The sequence below is a fragment of the Marmota monax genome, unplaced genomic scaffold (genome assembly GCF_021218885.2).
Source record: "Marmota monax isolate L192 unplaced genomic scaffold, Marmota_monax_Labrador192_F-V1.1 WCK01_AAM20220418_F8-fsc00036, whole genome shotgun sequence".
NCBI classification, from domain to species: domain Eukaryota; kingdom Metazoa; phylum Chordata; class Mammalia; order Rodentia; family Sciuridae; genus Marmota; species Marmota monax.
This window is the reverse complement of record NW_026694491.1, coordinates 16,105,205-16,120,658: the sequence shown is the minus strand read 5'-3', so window position 1 is coordinate 16,120,658 and position 15,454 is coordinate 16,105,205. Positions and strand designations below refer to the sequence as shown.

The 15,454-nt window shown below is 35.8% G+C and overlaps 1 protein-coding gene across 1 annotated transcript in view; it reads left to right on the top strand.

The window, feature by feature from the left end:
* The window catches only part of Tmtc2 (transmembrane O-mannosyltransferase targeting cadherins 2), a 227,531-nt gene that overhangs the window by 36,879 nt on the left and 175,198 nt on the right, over positions 1-15,454 (top strand). The window contains exon 2 of the mRNA XM_058571325.1: positions 3,622-4,450. Within this exon, the coding sequence (XP_058427308.1) occupies positions 3,703-4,450 (748 nt within the window). The 5' untranslated portion in view covers positions 3,622-3,702. The remainder of the gene's footprint in view (positions 1-3,621; positions 4,451-15,454) is intronic.

Here is a 15,454-nt window from a genome sequence, read left to right as displayed (position 1 = left end):
GAGGACATTAAAGAGATTTGGAAATTGCAATTTAAAATTTAGGCTAATATTACAGGTAGTAGTACATCACAAGGCTTAGAGACTCTTCTATTGTAAACATTTCAACATCAACCTTACTCACTGGTTTAGTTTCCTTTAATAGTGGCATTTATATAATCCTTATAGATCTCACCATTCAGTTAGAATGAGTGGATGTGAACATTTAGTTTCAGACCTTTTAGTACCTATTCATCTTAATTATTATGTCTGTTGAAATGGAAAACTGTTTTTGAAGTGTTTTCAAATATAAAGTATTATACTAGTAAATATTAGCATTTTATTACCTATGTTCATTTTATATTATTTTTGTTTTTTTAAATAATGGGTAATATTTATTTTATTACTCTTTAAACATTGTTTTTCATTTTCCATTATTTATTTAAAAATTATTTTATTGGGGTTGGGGTTGTGACTCAGCGGCAGAGTGCTCGCCTAGCGCATGCAAGGCCCTGGGTTCAATCCTCAGCACCACAGATAATAAATAAAATGAAGGTATTGTGTCCAACTACAACTAAAAAATAAGTATTTAAAGAAAAATTATTTTATTGAAGTCTAATATACATTGAATACAGTACATAAGTCTCAAGTACTTAACATGATTTCATATATATGTACATATATAAATTCAAATATACATATATGTATGAAATCATCATATACATAAAGATATATAACATTTCCTGTATCTACCTGAAATTTTTTTTCATTTGTTCTTTTTAGATATACATGATAGCAGAGTGTATTTTTACATAGTATACATACATGGAAAATAAATTCCCATTCTTTTCTATAAATTTCCATGTGGTTTTACATGATGTCAACTCTTAATACTTAGACTTTTATATATTTTCATTAAGAAGTTTTCATTACTCAAATCTTTGTTTTGTAGTTCACTGTATTTTCATATTATTTCATCATTATAATCACTATAATGATTTCAAACACATCTTCAATCCCAGTGTTTCATTTTGATGATTATTAAAATTTAATAAAGGATTAAAGATGTTTTGTTAAAAATTAATAAAGTGGTTTTGCCTGAGGAAAGATTAGGTAGGTTCTGTTTTGGGAAATAAAATCAAATTGCCTCATTATTATGGCTGACTTCATCTAGAGTTTCAGGACTAGGGAAGAACTGGACCACACTGACCTTTCCCAAGTGGAGCTTTTGCCTTTCCTGATTGCCAGTGTTTTTGTAATGCTTTTTCTTTTCCTCCTTGCCTCTCTACTCACTGCCACCATAAGGTAATCACAAGGTATAATAATAGAACTGTCTTGTTCACACTTTGAAAAATGGCTTTTTGGTCCAAATTCAGAGTTTGATTTTTTTTTTTTTTTTTTTGAGGGAGGGTACTGGGGATTGAACCCAGAAGTACTTAATCACTAAGCCATTCCCCAGCCCTTTTTTATTTATATTTTATTTTGATACAGAGTTTTGTTAAGTTGCTTAGGGCCTGGCTTAGTTGCTGAGGCTGGTCTTGAGCTTGCGATTTTCCTGTCTCAGCCTCTGGAGCTGCTCTGACCTGTGATATGACCTGTGATAGCTTATCTCACTTATTTTTATCAAATGGTATGTTTCTCCCTTGTGTAATATAAAAGTACTCAATTATATGACTAATTGAGTTGACCAAGATAGAATTTCTAAAGTATGGTTTTGTGACATTTTATTTTTGTTTTCTGAAATTAAGAAATTCTTGGGCTTTTCTTGGGTAGAATTTCAAAAGAGCAACTGAATGGTTTGCATTAGTTCTTCTTAGGTTGTAATGAAGCTATGCACCATATCATTTTGCTAAGACAGATCTAGAAGTTAAAGATTCATGGTGGGCAAACATGATCAATCCTTCTACCATTAAAAATGCAACCTAGTGTATGGATTTAGGTCAAGCAAAAATATTTGTAAAACACTAAGACAGTTAATGTTATGAATTTAGCATTATAATCAGATTAACACGCAGTCTTATTTCTTAGAAAACTTGTGGAAATTATGAATAATTTTATTTCTCATTTTTATCTTTCTGAATTTTTGTCTTCTAAATTCCTACCCCTTCACTTCTTTTGTACTCAGAATTACGTCTCCTAAAGTAATTATGGAAGCAAAAAGGGACATTATTACCTAAATTGGGGGAGGGGTGAACCAAAAAATTATCAATGAATCACAAACTTTTGAAAACAATTTTTGGTAGAGGAAAAAGTTTCAAGATCTTAGGACAAGACCTCACTAATGACTTAATATTGGGAAAGTCTGTTTACAAAGGTCAAGATCATCAAGTAGAATATTGTGTTGCTCCCATTTTTAGATTTTGAACTAGAGAGGACAGAAGAGATGAAGGAAATGGGCAGAATTGGAACGAATTTTGAAGTAGAGGTTGAGAGGTCTTGATAATGAATGGTATGTGGAAGGGAGGCTCCGAAGGAGAAACTGGTTACATGGTTTTACCATTTTTCTGAGGGTAGGGATGGTTGGAGTAGGAACATTTTATTAGTTTGGTGAAGGTGGGAAGTCAAGCGTTCTGTTTTGGGCATTTTGAGTTTGAATATTGAGAGTGAATGTGCCTACAGGCAAGTCAATAAATGACAACAGAAGTAAAAGAGGATGAAGGTGAAGTCGTGAAAATCTTAGAATTCATAAAGAGGGTTAACAAATGTTGCATTCCACCAATATCAGTGATACCACAGGGCAGCCAATGAAAGGCTGGCCTGTAAATTCTGCAGGTGCATTCAAGACCATGAAAAGGAGACCAGCATAGACAAAATGACATACTCTGACTGCCTTAGATCTGAGCAGAATCCTGACATGCCCCCCATTTTTTGCCATGATTCTTTGTCCCACCCCATAAAAAAATCTACATTACAAAATTAAAGAAGACAGCTATTATGTACCTACTATATATTATGCAGTGAACGTACTGTGCCAGTTGTGGTCTCCTTTTGATTGAACACCCGACAGTAATACATTGAACCCCTTTCTCAGAGGTTAATATATAGAGGTTTTGGCTATTGGAGTTAGAAAACAACAACAACAACAAAAGGTACCCTAAGTTGCATACAGACCATGCCTGTAATCTCAGTGATGTGGGAGGCTCAGGCAGGAGGATCAAAAGTTTGAGGCTAGCCTCAGCAATTTAGCAAAGCCCTAACAATTTAGCAAGTCCCTGTTTCAAAAAAAAAAAAAAGTGTGGGGGGGTGGTGGTGTAGGGATGTGGCTCTGTGGGTAAGCATCCCTGAGTTTAATCTATAGTACTAAAAAATTTAAAAAATATATAAAAAGGTGGGGAGGCTGAGGATATAGCTCACTTGGTAGAGTGCTTGCCTCACATGCACAAGGCCCTGGGTTTGATCCCTGGCACCAAAAGCAAACAAATAAATGTTATATACAAAGTAGGATTCCATAGTCCATTTTTTTTTAAAGATAATATGTCCCCAAGCATCTTTAAAAGGAAATGGAAATGAAGTCCCATACTGGAGCCGTGATCCTATGCGTTTACTGTCTATTTAAAAATGTATTTCATCTCTTACTGTTAAGTGAAATGTCCCCATGCTGTATTGACAATGATCTTTATTTTTCTCCCTCTCTTTTGGTTTCAGAGGAAGAACTTGTCTCTCTTTCTCAGCATTAGTTTGTTAACTTTCTGGGGGACCTCCCTTTTGGGGGCCCGCTTATACTGGATGGGAAACAAACCACCAAGCTTTTCCAACTCTGACAACCCGGCTGCGGATTCCGATAGCCTGCTGGCTCGCACGCTCACCTTCTTCTATTTGCCAACCAAGAACCTCTGGTTGTTGCTATGCCCAGATACTCTCAGCTTTGACTGGTCAATGGATGCTGTGCCTCTGCTCAAAACAATTTGTGATTGGAGAAACCTACACACTGTGGCCTTCTATACTGGACTCCTCCTCCTCGCCTACTATGGATTGAAGAGCCCAAGCATAGAGAGAGAATGCAATGGGAAAGCTGTAACCAATGGCAAGCAGAATGCAAACGGACATAGCTGCCATTCAGATGTGGAGTACCGGAACTCAGAGATTAAGCCCAGCTTTGCATCCAAAGTAGAAAATGGCATTAAAAATAATGTATCAGAGAGAACTCAGCTCCCTTCTACCGAGAACATTGTTGTTCTGTCTTTATCTTTGTTGATAATACCCTTTATTCCTGCCACAAACTTGTTTTTCTATGTCGGCTTTGTAATTGCAGAGCGAGTATTGTATATTCCTAGTATGGGCTTCTGCCTCCTGATTACAGTGGGTGCCAGAGCCCTTTATGTCAAAGTCCAAAAGCGGTTTCTCAAGAGCTTGATTTTCTATGCTACAGCTACATTAATTGTTTTCTATGGACTCAAGACCGCGATCAGGAATGGAGACTGGCAGAATGAGGAGATGCTGTATAGGTCAGGGATAAAAGTAAACCCAGCTAAAGGTAATATTTTATTTTATGCTTTTGCCTGGGCAGGTTAAACTTTCTACTTTTTTTTTTTTCCTTTTTACTTGTTACCTTAAAACCCAGTATTACAGACAAAGAGATCCTTTTATGTAATGCCTATATCTTTCATTATTTTTTAAGAGATGTGCAGTAAACCCATTTAGAAGCATATCCAGCATTGCATACTTGAAATAGGGAAATGTTTTCCCGTGTTTCTGAAGAATTAGGATTCATGTTCTTTAGAAATATTGAGTGTCATCTGAATTTCGAAAATGCTTGGTTTCCAAGATACTGACATTGGCTATATCTTTCATCTGGTAATAAAAGTCATCTCATGTAAGAATGTTCTAGCTCTTCTGTTTTCTAAGGATTGCCTGAGGAACTGCCAGAAGCATTGGAGGTAAGGTTCCCTTTGAATCTTGGAGTTGTGTCTCTAGATGTCAGTGTGTACACTAGCTTGTGAGAGTCACCCCTACCTCGTAGAGGTTAAATAACAATTCTTGAGTCACTTAGGAAAACCAAAGTGACTGACTTTTCACTATATAGAAAGAAGATTGATTAGACCTTTCTTGGTAAGCTTTTGGTTTAGGAAATTATTTTAGCAAATCTCAAAATCATTAGCCAGCATAGAAATTAATTTCCTTTAAAGCAAAAATAAATAGTCAAAAGCTGTTACAGTGGATTATTCTGGCTTAGGCAATTTAAGTGGTGATGGAAACCAGATAATAATTGAATGAAAATAAGTGTATCATTTTAGTGCAGAAATATATCACAGTAAATATTGCCAAATAGTGTTGTTCTACATAAGTCAGTTTTTATTCACCCTTTACATTATGGCTGCTTGTATAGAATTTGAACCGGGGTTTTTCTCGTCATTCCAATATAATTCCATATCGGTATTCAAATTCAGAAGGTGGAAAACTGTTCCAAATGTATGAAATGGCCTGCTGATATATATTGGGGTATATCCAAAATCTAGATACCCAGAAGCAGCTTTGGCATCCTTGTCTGATTGGCACAAACTAAGTCAAGAAGTTCAGTAAGCAAATACACATTTCTTTAAGCCAAGGAACTAATTGTTGGTACTTACAATGCTTAATAGATTGCAGGGATTCTTAATGAAAAGTAGAAGCATTAAAGTTGAGCTAGGGCATGGCATATAATTCCTCAATTCTTTCTGAAAAATCATTGCCATGTGCCTTTTCTAGGTAGTGAATACTGTAGAGTTTATTGAATGTCTGAACCCAAGTCTTGCTCTAAAAATGTTTTGCAAGTCATTTTGGCAGAATACTTTCCAACTGTTTTTTCTTCACTAGAAATAAGTATGCAGAATAAGTTTGTGTTGCCAATGTATTCTCCTGTGGTTTAAAACAGATACATGGCAAGGAATAAAACAAAATCCTCAGCATGTTATTTGCATTGGTGTTATTTTGAGGATTTATTAAAAATTTTTGTTAAATTTCAAACTAAGCTAATGTCATAAAGTGTTGAGATAACAAGGACTTAAGTTAGATAGAACTGTATTCTTTCATGTGACAATCTAAGCATGTGGCAGTGCAGAGCTGATAAGATGGCGCCGTGGGTTTTCAGGATCTGTGCTCCTTGTTTGTTCCCTTGCCATCTCAGTGGTGTCACCCTGCCCATGTGGTCCAAGATGTTTCATTATCACATCAGCACTTCAGCTGTCAGGAAGAGGGGGGAGAAAGGACCAACTGTGGGTGTACCAGTTCTCATTAGGAGCATGTCACCTAAATTGCACCTACTGTATTTGCTCACACTCTGTTGGCCACACTTAGCTACAGGGAAGGCTGGGAAGCCAAGAATCCAGCCAAATTTGATTACTCTGGAAGATATTCAGATACCAGAATGTAATAGCATCTCTGTCCCAGAGTAGGTGAAAACATTTTGTAAATTTGTAGGTATTTTTCAGCATTATTTACTGTTATTGCTTTTATTTAGGATTTTTGAATATGATATTTTTGTGACATGATTAAAATGTTCAATCATTTCTTCATCTGTTCACTCCAGTGGTTATTATGCATTTCCTTGGTTTTCAAGATATTTCTAAATCTCTTTCTTTCCTATTTTTTTCTCAGTTGTAGATGGACACAATACCTTTATTTATTTACTTTTATGTGGTACTAAGGATTGAACCCAGTGCCTCACACATGCTAGGCAAGTGCTCTACCACTGAGCTACAACCGCAGCCCCTTTAAGTCTCTTTCTTGACACTTAAAAAGTGCTATAGTATCTAGGCATTCCAAAATATTATTGTTAAATGAATGTATGACCAATAACACAAGTCCCTCAAGACGTCAAAAATTGAATTCCTGAAACTAGCTGTCCCACAAGTGTACCAGCCAGCTGCTTTGCTTGCCATCTTTGATATCTCACTGATGGCAACTCCATTTTCCCAGAAATCTGGCCCCAAACCTGGGAGTCATCTATGCCTCTTCTCTTCCCTTTCCACCACCACATCCATTCCATTAGTCATTCCTCTCTGCTCTGTCTACAAAAGTACATCAGGAAATTGACCACTTTTTTACTACCTCCAGTACTACCACTGTGGCCCAAGCACCACCATCTTTCACTTGGAATATTATCAAAAGACTCTAAGCTGATCTCGTACCTTTTGTTTTCCACCCTTTTAGCATGCTTGTAATTTTTTTTTTTTAATTTTGAGGCAGATATGATGTGTAGTGTAGTAGGAGATGAGGAGATAAGGTTTTATGTTAATGTGGCTCAGAACTGAACTGTATTTAATGTCTGCTATAATCTTAGGTGGCAGAAGTGTCACATTCCTCTAGTATTCTTTTGTTTTGTGTCCCTTTTTGCCTTTGAGCTTCCTTAAGGACTCAATTTATGTTTTTCATATCTCTAGCTGCAATCTTTTATTATACTGGAGCCTTGTGGGTATGGCACAAAGTGTGGCAGAGGTGTTCTGTTATCTCATGATTAAATGTCTGCTTCTCTGGGATGTGACCTTCACAAGTGGTTCTTGGCTTTCCCTGTGTACCACTTCTAGTTGGGACCTGAAGGCTAAAAGTGGCTGGAGAAGAAGGTGTCCTTCTTCCACAATTCTGGGATACGGCTTTGGTAAGGTCTTTCACTTAGAGAGTAGGTATTTGTATGTGTAATGCTTTGGGTATATTTCATAAAATGTATACTACCCCCACCCCACCCACTGCTGCCTCGCCAAACCTGGGAAAGCATTTTTCTTCTTTCTTTCTTTCTTTCTTTCTTTCTTTCTTTCTTTCTTTCTTTCTTTCTTTCTTTCTTTCTTTCTTTCTTTCTTTCTCTCTCTCTCTCTCTCTCTCTCTCTCTCTAAACAGTGATGTCTAAAGCAACTGGTAAAAATTACTAGTTAATTGTTTCTAACAGTTTCTGTCTTCAACAGTTCCTGCTCTGGGTTAGCTCACCTCTGCCATGACTCTGGATTTGCCTGCCTCTCTAAATCTCAGAGTGGCAGTAGCCCTGTGACTGCAGAATGCTGATGGCTCCAAGAGGAGTCATTGATTTTCAGTTAGTTGAGCTGCTGCTGCTTATAAGGATAGAAGTGATGACTTCCAAGCTCTTTAATGTCTGAGTTGAACCTTTGCTTCTGTTGTTGTATCCCTTGGGGCCACACTGAGCCAGCACTCCTGTGACCCTTTTGAAATGTGTCAGAGTATGTGTGGCATCCACTGCCTCAGTCGTTTACTGGCTTTCCATTTCTTTCAAAGTAAAAGTACACAATCAGGGATAAGACCCTGTACACCTACGAGCCTCTCTCCCATTCTCCACACCAGGCCTATCGGCTCCTTTGATGTGGCTTTTATATGCCACGCCGACTCCTAATACAGAGCTTTTGCATGCATAGTTGCTTCTTCCTGTTATGTGTTTCCCCAGATATCCTCCCTCACCTCTTTTTGCTCACATTACCATGAAGTTCTTTACACACAATTGTCTGCTCTCTTATAGAGTACAGCTACGTACTACCTCTGCTTTTTGGAGCATTACCAGTCCTCATTCCATTGCTTTATTTTTCTCATAGCACTTATCACTATTGGGCATACTGTGTTTCCTCTACTTACGTGTTTATTGTCTGAATACCTTGTCAGCATACAGTAAATTATAAGGTGCAAAAGGAAGGGTTTTCTGCATTTTAAAGAAAAAGCCATATATGTACTAATGACAGTGCCTGTTACAGAGAAGGCATTCAGCAAAGAATCTGTTGAATATAAATGTCATAGTGATTGTTCTACTTAAGGAGTTCATAGTCTGGTTAGAAACAGAATGTACATGCATGAAATAAGGCAAAAGTGTGAAATATGTTATGGATGTACCACACACTGAGGGATGCTTCATAATAAGAGTGATAGAATTAGTAGTAGAGCTGGTTTTGGATTCCAGGATTTCTTTTTGTGGCATATGCTTTCATTTTGATAAAAACAAAACTCTTTCATTCCAGGTTCCTAAATTTTTCAATTCATAACATGCTAGCAATAATTCTGGCTATAGTTACTTCCGTAGCAATTATGAGACTGGCAGCAGTCTTCCTTAAGGGCAGATTTTTTTTTTTTTTTAGTTTATTATGTTATGTGAGCACAGCTAAAGATTAGAAACCCTTGAAAGCCAGTCTTTTCTGAAGATTTTCTGAGATTACAGACTGGAGTTAGTTTAATTTTTTCCCCCTTTGAAAGCCTTTGCAGATTTTGAAGTATTTCAGTCTATCATGAATATGATTTTAAGCCTCATGAAGCATTATCCATTAAAACTGCTGCCTTCAGTAATGGGTCCTGTAGACAGCTGCCAGTCATTAACTGATTGGATGCAAATGAGGATGGGTAAAGCCTGTCATAGTGACTGTGCTGCTAATTTATGGTTAAATCTGGATAGTGGAGAATGATAGCTGATTTAGACTATGTAAACCACAAGTCCTGTCTCATTATGTGGTTGATAATGTCAGGAAAATACTAGACATAGTTGATTACTCTAGTTGGCTGATTTCACCATGACTCTTTGCATTTTTGTGCTTAGCAAAGAGGAAATTTTCTGTAATGACTGCCTTAATGAGTAAGGCATATTGTATTTGAAAGGGTTTTCTTTTTTCTCCCTTCAAGACATTTTGTAAGCCATATTGATTAATAATTGTTTGATAAGAGCATATATTAATCCATTACAGATCAGTTCAATGTATGATCACTCTTCTTGCTTGGCTTCTGGCCTCAGCTAAATATCCATGTGTCCTTATCTCTGTGGAATTTGGCACCACTGATCTCTGCTGTTATGGATCTATGCAGTTTTGACTGTCTCTCATTTCACATACCGCTGTTTTCTGTGTTTTTTACCTTTTATCTCAATTGATGTATTCTTTCAGTACTGTCCAGAACCTTCCTTCACTTCTCCTTCTCTATAGTGTCTATGGCATTGCCTGGTGTGTGTGTGTGTGTGTGTGTGTGTGTGTGTGTGTGTGTGTGTATGGTGAGTGGTAGTGGTCAGGGAAGTGGTGTCAATAAACATGTCATTGTCTTAAGTTAGATTCTTCATGACCTCATGTCTGTTGGGAGAATTTTCTACCTGGGTGATCAGCCAGCATCTCAACCTCATCACCTCTCTTCTCTAAAATAATCTTGTTATAAAATTCCTTTTTAATTAAGGTCATAATCACCGATTAACAAAGTTATTATGATAAACAGATCAGTGAGCACATAAACATAAAATAGAATGAATGATAGCATATATGGCAGCATATCTGGTGTGCTAAATGAACTTTAAAAATTAAGTTATAGATTCAGAATTGAATCAGTTCTCTTAGAACAGTTCACCTTGGAGAACATCTTACTGGGTTTTTGACCCACCCCATCCCCAATCCCTCTTCTTTTTCAGTACTGAGGATGAACCCAGGGCCTGGCAAATGTTAGGCAAAGCCTGAGCTACATCTCCAGCCCTGTTTTATTTGTTCATCATGTCTGGCTCTGACTTTCATTTTTTAGATGTTTGGAAGTAATTTTAAAAAAAAATAGTTAAGAATGCCAGGAATGGTGCACACTTGTGATTCCATCCACTCAGGTGGCAGGAGTATTGCACTGCCAAGTTTAAGGCCAGGCTCTGCAACTTAGCAAGACCTATCTCAAGGAAAAGGGTGGGGGGGGGGGAAGGACTTGAAATGTAGCAATAGTAATGAGCCCCAGGGTTCAAGTGCCAGAATCCACAAAAAAGGGAAAGGTTAATCTAAGGAAAATTCATGAGCTAAAGTTTGTTCTTCATGCCTGTTTCTACTGTAAATTTGGGGATTGTAGATATAAAAGATGTATATAACATGGTGCACATATTTGCAACTCTCAAGGTAATTACTCAAGCATGCCAAGTTTACCCCCCAATGCAAATGACATATATTACCTGTTTACATATTCAAAAAAATTGTTTTAGCTCTGCAATGTTTAACAATTTTTCTTTCTGCTTGATTATTATAAAATTGAGAGTTCTAGTTCTCTTTCATCATATGGTTTCAAATTTCAAGAAATAACTGTTGAAGAAATATTATTTGTTTAGGAAATAACTCAAAATTTGGTATAAAATACTCACAGAGGTTCAATATAGTTTCTGTGTTTCTAAGAATGAAGGGCCCATACATTTTCTGTTGTCCCAGCATTATGAACTGTGAGTAAAAAAATACCAATCCATACAAGCTCAATGCAGATAACTTTATGGTGTCTTATAATAAAGTGGTTAATATGCTGCTGATTCTAAGTCATTGAGATTACCCCTAACAAAACTTCTAAGATCTTTATTGACTTTTGAAAAATGTCAATCCTAATACTAGTGTTGTCTTAGATTATACTTAAGAAAGATTTATGCTCTGAAGAAATTAAGACTAACATAAGACTAAATTAAGTATGAAATTAAATTATCATTTTCCATATTAGTTTTTTGTTTCTTAAAATGCTCACTTATAAAATATATCAATCAGTTACACCATTCATGTAAAAATGTGTTTTCAGACACATATTTGCATAAAGAATAGTGCTAAAACAGGTACCTGTTTAATAGCCTAAGGAGTATTACCAGTGCCTCTGAAGACCTCTTTCTATACCTCTCATGACAATTTTGTTTTGATTCATTTATTTTCTTTTCCTTAGTGTGTGTTAGATCCTCCATACAATGTTAAATAGAAGTGATGACAGTAAATAGTTTTGTTTTCCTACTCTCTTATTCTTGTCTAGAAAAAAGGGTTTTGACACTTTGCCATTAACAATGTGCATTTTATGGTTTTTTATGTATATCACTTTTATTTAGTAAGAGTTTTTTCTTATTTCTAGTTTAAGAATTTTTATGAATTGATGATAGGTTTTTGCCACTCGATATATTAATTTAATGACATATTAGTAGATTTTCTGTTGTCGATGCTGTTTTGTACTCCTGGAATAAACCCAGGAATTGGTTATAATGTATTATTGCTTGTAATTCTTCTAAATTTGTTTTTTGCCTTTACTTTTCAGTTATTGATAGTTCTGTCTTGTAATAGCATAGTCTGATATTGACATCATGTGAGGACTGGCAATGTAGATCAGTGGTTGAACACTTGCCCAGCACCACACACATGTGTGCACTTATGTGTGCACCCGCACACACCCACACACACAGAAGAAATGAAATGAAATCAATTGACGTTAACCTTAAATAATCATTGTGGGATCACTATCTTTTTCTGTTGTTGTTGTTCCTGAAATATTTTTATAACAAATTGGAATTAGATTTTTCTTCTTTATTAGGTGGAAGTTACCTGTAAAACTAGCTACACTTGATGTTTATAAATGAAGTTTTATTCTATTGATTTAATTTCCTTCCTTGTTTTAAAAATAGTCATATTTACTTTTGGGCTAATTTTAGTAACTCTTTTTCCTGGATTTTGTTCAGTTTAACTAGTATTTGAAATCCTTTTGTACAAAGTTATATGTAATATTTATGTCTATTTTGAAATCTTTACTGCAGCTGTAGTTTAAGACCTAGTTCTGCTTTGCATTCTTTGGGCATGTAATGTTGTATTATATCAGATTTTATAATGGTGGTGTATGTATAAAAATGCCCAGGAAATTTATTTTCTTTTTTCTGTTTGTGTAAATTTGCTGGACAGATAGTACACCTACCTTCTCGTTCTCTGGGATGGTTGTTTCTAATTCAGCCACTCAAGTCTATTTTCTTCTGGGGACCAGGGTTTATGTGGCTTCTATAATCCGACCTCCCACTTGAAGCCCAAACCCTAGCTTACCATGATTTGCAGGTACATGTAGGTGGATGTCATCTCCAGAGTCTGTTTAATCTTTCTAGATTCCTACTCGCATATAGTTTATAGACTTCAGGATTGCTCCTGCTTTTCTACTAATTAATGCTTTTGTTCAAAAAGAGTGAAATATTTTTCTGTGTACCATTTTTGTAGTTTCTGTGGAAGGATCTATTCTCTGGACATCAAACCTGGCTTGTATTAAGGAATGGGTAGCTGTGTTAGGAGTAGTATTTGAGAATGGAGTTGTTTGTTGTGGATCATAGCAGCTCTTTTGAAATTTTAATCTTCCAGTAAAACAAAACAAAGCTGCTACAGCAAGCAAAGATGTACGAATATGAGTACTAGTGTATGCAAAAGGAAATTACAAGTATTGGACTCCTATAAAGCACAGAAGGGTAAAATATGTTCATTTCTTGTTGTAATGTAAAATGACAGATAATGTCACAGAGCCGGTTTCCAAGATAACTTTATTTTGTTTCAGCCCACCCCCATTCCTGCTTCTCTCTCTCTCTCTCTCTCTCTCTCTCTCTCTCTCTCTCACACACACACACACACACACAAATCTATTGTGATCGTGGATTTAAAAGAAAATTACAGATAAATATTGAGGGATTATTGAGGAACTGAGATATTCTGGTTGAAATAGGTTGGATGTGGAGGCATGTTTATGTTTAATTCTGTTAAGAGAATTTTTATCCTTATGCATATAGACAGCTTTCTAGTTTTGTATATCAGTTCTAAACTTTTGTATAATTTTAAAACTATGAACGTTAACATTCAAGGGGTTCTAACAGGAACATGAATGTTCGTGATTACTAAAAATTAAATAATGATCAAACATACAAAAATTTTTATATTAAGGAATAATACTATTTTCCAAGTAAGTAAACCATATGCAGATTTGATGAAATAATAGAGAAACACATGCACTTGAACATACACACGCACACCTTCTTGAGAGCATGGCTATATGATAGGCTTATTTGTAAGGAATCTAATTTCCATTACTATTATCTGCCACTCTGAACATTCATTCAGCCATTTTAAATAGAATAATTTAGTACCTTTGTGCAAAACAACATTGGATATTATATTAAAATATCAGCATTATTATCTTTTTAGAAGCATTATATTTATGTGTGATAGTATTTCATTGCTGTCCAACATGCCTGACCAAACAACTTAGAGGAAGAAAAATTTATTTTAAGTTCATAGTTCTGGAGGCATAATCCATGGTCCATGGTCTCCTGAGTCCCTTGCTCTGGGCCTGGAGAAGAGAGAAGAGGCACCAGGAACAAAATATAAATCCAGAGGCACACCATCAGTGAGCATACTCTACCTGCTTGGAGTTATCACCCACTTAGTCCATTCAAATTTGGAGGGACTCATTAGGTTACAGTTAATTTACAACCTTATCTTTTCACCTCCAAACATTCCTGCATTAACAAAGGAGTTTTGCAAGGACACGTAATTTCTAATCCATAAGAAGATACATTCAACCTTTGAACAATTTCTGTCTAGAAAATTTAAGTGTAGGGAGAAAGAACTGGGTTAGTTAGTTAATCAGAAAGTCACCTGAGAATCAGGTTTTGACAGCAACAAGTAAGTGAGATGTAAACTGAAGACATTTCTTTGTAAGTTGCATAGAATGAAGAGGAAATTTACTTTATTATGATATTGGGGGCACTGTATATTGGAAGTTAAAGTTTGTGTAATAAGAAGAGATGATTTAAATTTTTTTTTTCTGGCACTACTTTTCCTTCCTTGGGATAAGAGTGAATTGCTCAAACGTGTAGATCATGAGACCACCAACAAAGACTATAAGGGCAAGATGTTTTCTGCTTTATCCATTGACTTAATCTCCTTGAGCTTTACAAATAAGCTTTAGTAGTTTTCAGTATTGCAAATACTTCATCGGTTTTGGAATCATCTGAATATTTTCTAAGGAAGACTTCAAGTCACGTTCACTTTAGTGGCTGAGATTGAATAGATTGTCCATATTTATGTATATATTGAAAATAAATTTAAAGTAGAAATGAGTTTCTAGGCTTGTATAATGAAAACATTAGCATATTAATTACTGATTTTGTACAAACCCATGTATTCTGCATTTTTCTTATTGCCAATCAGTGATATATTTAAGAATACTTTTGCTCTTGAAATGCTATTATTTGGAAGGAACAATACAGGACTTAAAAATCTCTTGTTGTTACTCTTTAGGACTATGATTTTGAGATACATCGAAGGCAGTTGATGCAGTCACTGAACCAGTTCAAGTGCTATACCTCTGCTTTCTGTGATACAGCTCCAGCATAAGAAGGCTGTGTAGTGCTTTGGTCAGAGGACTGTCATACTTTGGTGTGGCTGTTTCTCATTCTCAGCTCATTCTGAACTTGAGCTTGGAGTATAAATTTATTTTTGAGGTTTCGAGTTGAAAGGAAAAGCTTAATGAAATATATTCTAATCCCAGTTCTGATTATTTGGTAGGAAAATGTGGCTTCTCATGGATTTTAGTCATCTTGACTTGTAAATTTTCTGAATAACAACATTATTTAAGGCTCAATGGATGGAATATATGATCACACAGTTATATTTAGTAACTAGTAATGTTAATTAATTAATAGAAATATGTATCCAGTCGATGTTTTTGGTGAGGGAAAAAAGATTCTTTTATGGCCTTTGGATATTCCCTGTTAGGATTCAATCTAGTTAAGACTGCAGCTACAGAAGAGTGA